The sequence below is a fragment of the Tupaia chinensis genome, unplaced genomic scaffold (assembly GCF_000334495.1).
Source record: "Tupaia chinensis unplaced genomic scaffold, TupChi_1.0 Scaffold000061_1, whole genome shotgun sequence".
Taxonomy (NCBI): domain Eukaryota; kingdom Metazoa; phylum Chordata; class Mammalia; order Scandentia; family Tupaiidae; genus Tupaia; species Tupaia belangeri.
In genome coordinates, this window is record NW_006159519.1 from 698,196 (window position 1) to 708,776 (window position 10,581).

The 10,581-nt window shown below is 39.1% G+C and overlaps 1 protein-coding gene across 5 annotated transcripts in view; it reads right to left on the reverse strand.

The window, feature by feature from the left end:
* The window catches only part of FBXO25 (F-box protein 25), a 66,744-nt gene that overhangs the window by 27,680 nt on the left and 28,483 nt on the right, over window positions 1-10,581 (reverse strand). For 3 of the 5 annotated variants that reach the window (XM_006141631.3, XM_006141633.3, XM_014592729.2), the window contains exons 3-5: window positions 8,781-8,884; window positions 7,815-7,864; window positions 6,178-6,270 (exon numbers count right to left, since the gene is read on the reverse strand). In XM_006141631.3, the coding sequence (XP_006141693.1) occupies window positions 6,178-6,270; window positions 7,815-7,864; window positions 8,781-8,884 (247 nt within the window). Of the gene's footprint in view, window positions 1-6,177; window positions 6,271-7,814; window positions 7,865-8,780; window positions 8,885-10,581 lie in introns of those variants that run through there. The other 2 variants (XM_027776780.1, XM_014592733.2) reach the window with 2 other exon arrangements.

Sequence of the window (10,581 nt, forward strand, 5' to 3'; positions counted from 1 at the left end):
CCCTACACTCTTCCCCACTCCCACTCTCCTTCCACACTTTGAAGTACTTGATCTCCATTTAATTCTCATAACATCCCTTTGAGGTCGGTCCTTTTAAATCCACTCTACGGATGAGAAACTGAGGCATGAAGAGATGAAGAAGCTGGCCCCAAACCACATTCCTGAGCAGGACAGGAGGCCGACTGGAGCGTGGCAGTCTTCAAAATCTGTGCTCCTGCTTCAAGTCAGGCTGCCTGGCGCTCTGTGTGTGTGTCAGACACACAGACTAGCTCTGAACATTCTTCAGCGTCTGGAATTTGACCCTCTGTTTTGAAAAACCTCAATTCTATTCTCTTTAGCACAGTGATGACATGTCAAGGCATAACCACCAAGTCCCTAAATGTGAATGCAGCCTGTGGTCTATACAAACTGTACATTTTCTGGAGAAAGCATCACACGCTTTCCTCAAACCCCGTCCAAAGTCTGTGAGCTCCCTGCACACTCCCCTTCTACCCAGAGGTTCAGGAAGAACCACAGTACAGACCGTGCAGGCTGGACTCTAGTCTGAAAACTCGGGCCTTTGCAAACAGGTTCCAAGTTGCTCAGGCAGTGATCTTTGAGAAGAAATTTCTATTTTTTGAGTTGTCCCTTTCTCCATTTTCCCTGGGAATTAACATCCCATTTGACTCTCATCTTATTCATTATTCACTGATTTTCAGTGCTGGCAGAAAGTAAGACTGCTATTTTTAACTAAAATTGAACTGTTGTACAACTTATCATTTTAATTTTCATAAAAGCATTCTTAATTGCTGTATTTAGTCATACTCCACAAGTTACCTTGTTGATAAAGTATGCTGCGAGTTAAACATAAAGATGACACTGGGTATAACACTTGCTGACTGTATTAATAATGGCATTTCAAATTTCTGATATAATTTGGATATTCACCTAGAATACAAATGGCCATTCAATGAATAAACAACCCTTGTATCCCCAGAGTACTCAAACTGACCTGACACAACTTCTCCACCATAATCATCAATTTATGTTAAATTGGCTGAAAAACATCAGAGCTACAAGGCCAAATTTAATTCAAATGAGGTCACACTCTCAAGTTAGTTGAAGTGCCCTTCCTTCAATTGAAAATAAGCTTCTCTTTGAAGTTCTACCACTTGTTTCTTAGACCCTCTTCTTTAACAAATATTGTTCCTGGAGACATTCACCTATTTCACTTACACATTTTAATCCAGAATTTTCAAGGGAAAAAATGATAAGAAATACCTGAAGTTAATTCAATGGCCTAGTCTATCTGTGTGTGTGTGTGTGTGTGTGTGTGTGTGTGTATGTGTGTGTGAGTATATACATGCATGTATATGTGTGTATTTTTTCTGTGTAAGAGAAATTCTGCTCACTCAGGAAATCAGAGAATATCCTTTTTGTAAGAAACATTTTTATAAAGTAGAAATAAATTCCTGTATTCTAAATATCAATTTTTCTTGAGGGGACCAGCAGATGGCATGATGCTTATGTCACTGGACTCCTGTGTAGTCAACCACAGTTCAAGCCCCAGATCTGGTGGCTTAAAACTCATGTCAAGCACGTGTGCATGTGTACCCAAGATCCCAAGAGGAGAATGGAGAAGGGATTGAGTCGTGGCCGTCTCCCCATCCCCCCCCAAGAAGGAGGTGATTTCTTGCTTTCTGTCTCTCTGTCTCTCTCTGTCTCTTTGGGGAGTGCATTACGCCCTATCACAAAGCTCTCTCTTAAAAAAAAAAAAGCAAGTGGCTTTCTAAAATGCATCATATGTTTTAAAATAATGACCTGCCAAATTAATTAAAACTGGTTAAAAGGACTGTCTTTAAAATTTCTGATCATATTGCTAATCAAGCAATCCCTTTTCCTCCATTCTCCTCTCAGGATTCTGGGCACACACACACAACACCCAGTGTGAGTTTCAAGTCACTAAGTCCAGGATTCAAACCGCAGTTGACTACGTGGGAGTCCAGATATGTAACCATTATACCATTTGACAGTCCCAATCACTTGCTTTCCAATCAGAGGAAAAGTTTATAGAATTAGGGAAAATAAGGTCTTAGCAAAGCACTTCTTGGCTCTCAGGACAACTGTATTTCTGTTTCCCATCTTTGTTTCCATTGTGACCTCAGGCACTTCCTCTGGACCTTGTTTTCAGTATATTTATGCTGGGAAAGTTCATTTTGTATGCTGTAAAGATGTACAGTAATTAAACATTAAAAAAAGAAAAAAATTAAAATTAAAAAGAAAGAGATATCAACTAAAACAAAAAAATCCTGAGTTACAAATGAATCTGCATGGAGCTGTTATCCCTTTGCCTAAATCTTTCTCATAAGATAATCGACATGGTAGCTAACACAGAAAGTACGGTACGGCCTGTTCCAAGAGCTTGAACTATTAATAGTTTAGTCCTGACTGCAGTCCTCTGAGGTAGATACTAAAATGTATCATGCCATGAGTGAGAAGATTAAGTCACTGGACTGAGCTCCCCTCGTAGGTAAGAAAACGAGATCATTCGAACACTGACTGTGTGGCTCCAGAGCCGCCGTCCTTCCCACTGCCACACTCCCGTGTGGATGGAAGCCTGGGAGGACCCAGGTCATCCGTGACCTCAGCACTTCTCAGTGGACCCCGATCTGCAGACTGTGGCTATTAAATACCTGCTCTTAAATAGTGTTTAGTAGTAATTACAAGAAAAATTGAAATCTCCATCTAACCAGATATTCCAGACTGAGATGTCTAGATATCTATTCAGTTGTTTTCATGTCTCCACTACTTAAGAGCTCCCTGAGCTACCCAGAAACAGGGAGATGTCCATCTCCAAAGGTGAGGACCATCTGGACCACAGGGACCAAACTAGTGAGTCCTGGGAAGAGGAGAGCAATGCCGAGGAGTGACCAACTCTTCACCTACAATGAGGGCAAAGGAAAAAGTAAAAGTAAATGGGGACGAGAAAAAAAAGACTGGGATAGTAATACATGGAGAGGCCCAATCCAAGGCAAGATGTATGTTTTATTACCAATAATCACCAAAATGTGGTTCTTTGTTTTGGGGGGGGGTTTGTTGCTGTTGTTGTTGTTGTCTTGTTCTGTCCTCTTTCAATTCATGATAGAGTGCATCTGTATGCACAGGTGGAGGTGGAATGAGAAGGGCAGATGCATCCTCCACAAGGCTGAGTCATGCCACCACCCCCTTCTTCCAGCCCTCCAGCCTGCCAGGATTCTGAGTATGTGCATGTGCACACGCACCAGTCACGCTTTCAGGCCAGGGACTTGAACTAAAGCCAGCATGTGACTTCCAGCTCCACAGTCCTGTACGCTACCAATCGCCAGAGTCTGGGCCCATCTGACTTCGTTTTCAGCAGATGGTGGACAAATCGTATTTCAGAAGGTAAGTTTGCTGTACTTATAGAGTTTGGAGGGCCAGGAGGGAGAAGGTAGGATTCCTGCAGAGGACAGAAGAGCCAGTGGGGCCTCCACCTGGTAGGCAGCAACCAACAGATATGATGGACTGATTCCATGTTTGAGGGTGACCCTTGAAAAGGGGAGACAGTGCTGGAACATCCTCAATGCACACACTCCACATGTTTCCTATAATCTCCAGCTCTACCCTCTACCTCTGGGATGTGGTATGAGAAGCACAGTGCTTCTCAAAATGTTGCAGGGTAAGTTTAGCTGGTACATGGATATACATTTTGATTTTCATAGTTACATATTTACTTTACATGTATTAAAAATATAAGCAGCACAGGCTCTGGCCATAGTGTCCTGAGAGGTCAGATTGCTATCAGTCATGGCCCATGGACATGAACAAGGTCAGGGTCATGGTCATGGTAAAATGGAACTTCCAGATTATAAGCAGTGGAAGACAGAAGGAACACCATTAGAAACTGTCCAGGAGAAGCTGGCTGCACAAGGACTAAGAGATCCATGGGCCTGGAATGAAGCTTGGAGATACATGGGTGGCTTTGCAAACAATGTTTCCTTCATTGGTGCATTATTAAAAGGGTTCAAGTGGGGATTTGCTGCATTTGTGGTAGCTGTAGGAACCGAATATTTCCTGGAATCCTCGAATAAAGATAATAAACACCACTGAAGAAAATACCTGGAAGTATCTTAGTGACTTAACTCTTATAAAAATATTTCTCCACTATATATATATATATGCAGCACAGAAATGTACAATAAGTATTGTTGTTTAGGATGAGGCTAAAGTAGGTATTTCTGTTTTTAAAAGTCAATGTGAAAAATATGATTATTCGGTAAATAATAGTAATGTGCGGTATGCAGACAAAACAAAAATTCATGAAGTGGAAATTGATAGAAAACTGGCCCAGGCCTATGGACTCCCCTCTCACAAAGCACAGAACACTCAGACCTTCTCTGGAATCAGCGAACAAAGATGAGCCAGAACATCTGGCACTGAGACCACCAGCAGCCAGCTCTCTTCTTCCCGGGCCTCTACCCTACTCTGATTTTCGCCCACCCCAAGAGTTAAATCCTTTTACGTAGACAGATGGCCAAGAATTGCTACTTAGAGCACTGTGAAGTGTGGTCTGAACCCTCAAAGAGCTACATAGAGAAACCGTGGCTGTAAGACAAACCTCTCTGCAGTCATGGTTTTTTCCTGCTACCTCATTCCTGAAAATTTCAACAAAGTGGAGTCAAATATGCTTCTTCACCTCCAAAAGAAGTATCTAAGGGAGAAATTGCTGGCCAGTGTATAAATATCAACATAAGAACTCAGAACACAATGAAAAAATTCAGTCTAAACAAAATTTTAAAATTTAGCTAATGTCAACTGGGTTTCACTAAAGCATGTGGCATAAAAGGATCTCTCAGTTATTAGTTACATAAGATGCCTAGACAAGTTCTGGTGGGAACCAAACCAAACAGATAAAATGACCTGCGGCTGAAGGTATTTAACCATCTCATTTTTCTGTCCTTCACAATTTATTTTTATTTTATTTTTATTTTTTTTAGAGATTTTTGCTATAGGGCGTGAGTGCTTGCCAGAAAGACAGAGAGACAGAGAGACAGAAAGTAAGAAATCACTCCCCAGGGGGGATGGCCATGCTGCAATCCCTTCTCCTCCATTCTCTTCTTGGGATCTTGGGCACGCATGCACACGTGCCCGGTGTGAGTTTAAGCCACCACATCCAGGACTCAAACCACAGTCGACCACATGGGAGTCCAGCAACATAGCCATTATGCCATCTGCTGGTCCCCCTTCTAGTAACACTTTTAACTGTCTGAAAGTCATTAAAGACAAATCTTTCCCATGTCTCACATTACTATTAAAAACAAAATTAAGAGTTTCATAACCATGATTACTTCTGATATAATGAAAGTGAATAAACCACATAGTAATTAATCTTTAGACAAATAAAGGCAAATAATAAGTGAACTATATAGCTGAGATTCTTTCCTTTTCTTTTTTTTTTTTTTTTTGGAGAAGAAGTTTTTCTTTGTTGCTATAGGGCACGCGCACTCACCAGAAAGACAGAGAAGCAGAAAGCGAGAAATCACTCCCCAGGCAGGATGGCTAAAACACAATCCCTTCTCCTCCATTCTCCTCTCGGGATCTTGGGCACACACGCACATATACCCAGTGTGAGGCTGAAGCCACCGGGTCCAGGACTCGAACCACGGTCAACTACATGAGAGTCCAGCAACCTAGCCACTACATCAACTGCCGTTTCCATGAGATTCTTTCCTTTTGAATGTAGCTCAAGGTAAAAATTTCTTCTCAAAATGTATCATTAGTGCAATAAGGCTTAGGGAGTTCTATTTTGTGTAGAATTCCTTTCTCCCCCCATTGGTTACTTCTTCCTCTATGAAAATGTCTCATTCCTTGTAGAAAACATAAAGTAGAAAATACACATGAAATCATCAAGTAAAGGTCACATGGGAGCCCCTCTTCTCACAGTCACTGATGCTGTCCACAGAAATGTGGTGAGACCCCACAAGAGACCGCCCTGCAGTATCTGGCACCAGTACCAGGGAAACCTTCACTTCTCACTGTTCCCTCCTGAACTCATCCTTTCCCCTGCTACAGAGCACCTTTACGCTGCTGCCAAAAACATCTTAGACATTTTACACTTGTAACTTTCAAAATATAGTTATTCAAGAGAGTAATCAAAGTAACTTTTGAAGTAAAACTTACTTTGACCACATAATTGAACCTTCGGATATCCTGAATTGCACTTGAGAAATCTAATCGATTAAAGGCTTCCCCCAAGGTACAATAGCCATGCCTCTGGAAAAGCAACACAAAATGGTTAAAATCAGTCAAAGTAGTCAATTAGCCAAAATGAACTCACAGTTAATTTGAATTAGACTATGCATTTTTTTTTTTAGCAAAGGAGATTTGTTTTTATTCTGAAGATTTATTTCAGATTTCGATGAGAGTAGAGTACATAACAGCAATGCTAAACTTAAGTAATTTATGTATAATTAAGACACTATGCCTTAGTGGACTTTTTTTTTACACTGCTGTTGATGTAATGACAAAGGGACTATGTATTAAGTATCTTGGTTTCTTTCACTGGGGACAAGTTGCCCACTCTAGGATTGATGATCTTGAGCCTCAAATCTCAAGAACATATCCTAATCTGGGCACCTAAACATGATATGTTCTAGGCTACGCAGCACCAATCACCTGCTTAGCTGCATTAGCAGGGTGAGGAGTTACAAATGCACACATCAAGTACAGGGTGTGCTCGCGGGGCAGTATGTACTCATTGATTGTAAAAAAACAAAAGCTTAAAGATTATGAAAGACAGATACTAAAGATTAGAAGAAGTTTTATATCCATTTAACAATATTAACCATCACCAAATTGGTTGAATACATTTCTTTTAAAGGGAATTTTCCTTCTAAAGATTAAATTCCTCAGAATCTAATCCTTAAGTTTCTAGGAAGCTGGGTTACTTTAAGAACATCCATTACAAACATTTCTGAAACATTTAACTTAACATATTATGATACATAGCTGTTTCCTAAATTATTTTTCACCACTGATGTAAGTTAAGTGATGCAGTTTCTAGCACTGTAAAAGTAGCTAAGCTTCCTTGATATTAAGGAAGACACAGGGAACAGAGTTTGAAGTGAACTGGTTTGTTTCATGGCTCATAAAGAAGCTTGAGCCAACTTGGCAAAAGAAAAGCAGGGAAACAGCTCAAACTGTTCGGCACAGATTCAGTTTTGATCGTTAAGTTAATATGAGCTACTCTCCATACTGAACACAGGGCTCACAGATACCCCAAACTCCCCCGAATACATCAGGAAGGACACCTTTCCCATCAGTACTAGGGGATCGTGCTAACAAACAGTAGAGATCCATTCTGAGTTTGAAACAGTCCTACTATTGATTCAGAAAGGGGGGTGGGGGTGGCCACACACTGCACACATACAAATGCACACACACCATAAACATGCACATATCATGCACATATACCACATGCATGTACACCAAACGTACACATACACCCCACCACACATACCACATGCATGCCACCTAGATCACACACCACATCCACCACACAGACACACATCCACACACACACACCCACCACACAAATCACACACCATATACACAGTCACACCACACACATACACAGTAGATACATACAACACCCACAGGAACAACTGAGAATCACTGCTTCAAAATATGCATGAATGCTTTCATTCATTAGTGTGAACAATAGATTTTGAAGTTGCAAAAGAAATTTATTTTACGTGACATTACATATTCAACAGAAATCAAGCAAGATACACTGTTATTTATAATGAAATACTTACTTCTTTTGTGCTTTCTTTATGGACATAGATCCATTTTTCACGATAAAAACCTGGAATAAAAAGTAACTTTGTTCTTAAAATCTGGCAAATCATTTCAAAACGAAGATTTATAAAGGAATTCCGTAAGTGGTCAAGTTAATAAAATTATCTGACTTACTATATTTATAAGAAATGTTTTTATCTGGTTAAATATAATCCGAATTGCCTTATTTTCTAATACTAAGAGTTATTGAAACACCTTCAAATGAAGATGATTTAAGACAGTACCAAGAGTTAGTAACTTAAAAGAAAATGATTATTGATGACTATAGTCACATCAAAACATAATCATAAAAATGCAATTTAATTATTTATAAATTCTATGTACCCGATAAAGTCCTATTCCTTTATTGCCAGGTATGGTATTCCACAGAAACACATTTTTCATGTAACTCATATCCCAAAGCTCCAAGATTCACAGTAGCTACATTGCCCATGTGACCTGCTTCATACATTAACATGCCTTGGGGACTCGCAGCTGAGCTGTAAGGCAGTGCCGTAACAGAGGCCCTCCACTCTCACAGATGGATGACTGTCTCCAGCCTTCCCTACCCTTCTATCCTTCACTGCTTCCCCATGTCCTCAGCTCTAGCTCTGACCATGTCTGTCTCCTACTCAGTCTTCAGTGACCAAAGTCAAGACATGTTCCATTGGGCTGCGCTGCTCAGGACCACAACTGGGCCCTTCAGAAGCATGGACTTGTGTGGATTTTACTGTCACCTGTTTTGTTTTTGTACATTTTACCAACTAAAATGGTCAAGGCACAAAAATCTAATAATTAAATTCAGTAGGCATACAGATTACAGTGCTGTAATTTACATACCTATATCATATTTTATTTCATAAGAGCATTGTCAAAACAATTTAGTATATCAACATAGCCAATGAGTAAAAATATCACAAAATCACTATTGAAAATTATCTTACTTTGCGTGTTTGTGTCATTTCCAAAGTGGTCCTTTTTCCTTTTTTTGGATGCATAGTCATGTTCTTCATTACTGAATATTTCTTCATCTTCACTGTTTAAGATACTGAAATAAAGATACATTTTAGTAAAATATTTTTTCAGTGACAGCTTCATTTGGCTTTCCTTTTGTAAGAGAAAACAATAACTATTTGATTTGCAATTCAGGAGACCAAAATAAAAATCATGTCAAATCCAGAAAGTACAAGTTAATTTTCAAAGCAACAGATTATGATTTTGAAATTACAAAGGTAATAGGTAATATGTGTGTGTGTGCATGCATATGTGTGTGCATATGAATGTATGTATGTATGTGTGTGTGTATGTGTGTATATATTGTTTGTTTGTTTGTTTTGAGAAATCTAAGGTGTATCCTGGTTCTTCTTAGAACATTAGACCAGAAAGTTATATTTTAGCATCTTCCAAGGAGTCTGATATGCTCAACAAGGCTTCAGACATCAAAATGGTTTATTAAAACACAGATTATGGGTCCAGCAGATGGCATAATAGTTATGTCACTGGACTCCTATGTGGTTGACTGTGGTTCAAGTCTCGGACCCAGTGGTTTGAGACCCGCACATGTACCCCAAGTCCCAAGAGAAGAAAGGAGACAGGATTGCAGCGTGGCCATTCCCTCCGGGGGATTATTTCTCACTTTCTGTCTCTCTGTCTCTCCAAAGAGCTCATGTGCTCTATAGCAAAAACAAAAACAAAAACAAAAAACCCTCTCTAAAAAAAACACAGATTATGAACAAAACTATAAAAGCTAAGAAAAAAGTTAGTAACAATATGATACCCAATACTGAGTAACAACTGGTGTGTCCCTGATCCAGTGCTGAATGAACACTTAACATTTCTGTTTATCCCCGTACTTCTAAGAATTTAACTAAAGCTAGTACTACGATGAACGTTTTCTTATGAAGCATCAAATAAACATGCCATTAAGAGAAATAACTGAAACCAGATAAAGTAAAACATACATTTTTACCATTTAAGTACATTGACTTAAAAACTTTTCCAATATTTCTTCTTTTTTACAAAATAAAGCAAAAAAAAAAAAAATCATCAGGCAATCATGAACAACCTGAACAAATCTTTATTTTAAAAAATGTTTTCCTTTCAGTTAAAAAAAACTCTGTAAACAGCAATCCATAACCTCAAAACTAAAAATGTGTTTTTTAAAAAAGCATAAAACTTTATTTTTTTAATTTTTTAAAAAATTTATTCATTCTCTACATTAATTCACTATACACCATCACAACACACAAATGAATTTTCCATCCAAAATACACTGTGCATTGGCTTAATCAAGCACATCAACATACATGTTCTCAGCAAATAATTTTCCAATTCTTATGTCCTGCATACCTTGCCTTTTGTTTTGTCATTCTTGATTCCCCATCCCCCACCCTCTGCCATGTCCCATCCTCCTCCCACGTTGTCCATGGCATCCACAGTTGCCCTCCATGCCTTTCCCCACCCCATTCAATTGATCTGCCAATGAACTTAATTAGTCTAAATATATCCAATAGTTATAGCAGCTGACACATACCTATACATGAACCCAAGTCTGACTTTAGGCATAAACCCCAGTGAGTAGAATGAACATACTATAAAGTAGTACCCAGCTGGGCCCATACAGCTCGCTGCAGTCGTCAAATATGCACTTTTTTTAAATGATATGAACAGTTTTATCGGTTTTTTTTTCCTTCTGCAACTTTTTTTTTTATATTACCTAAAATTCATTCCCTGAGCAGCAACGAA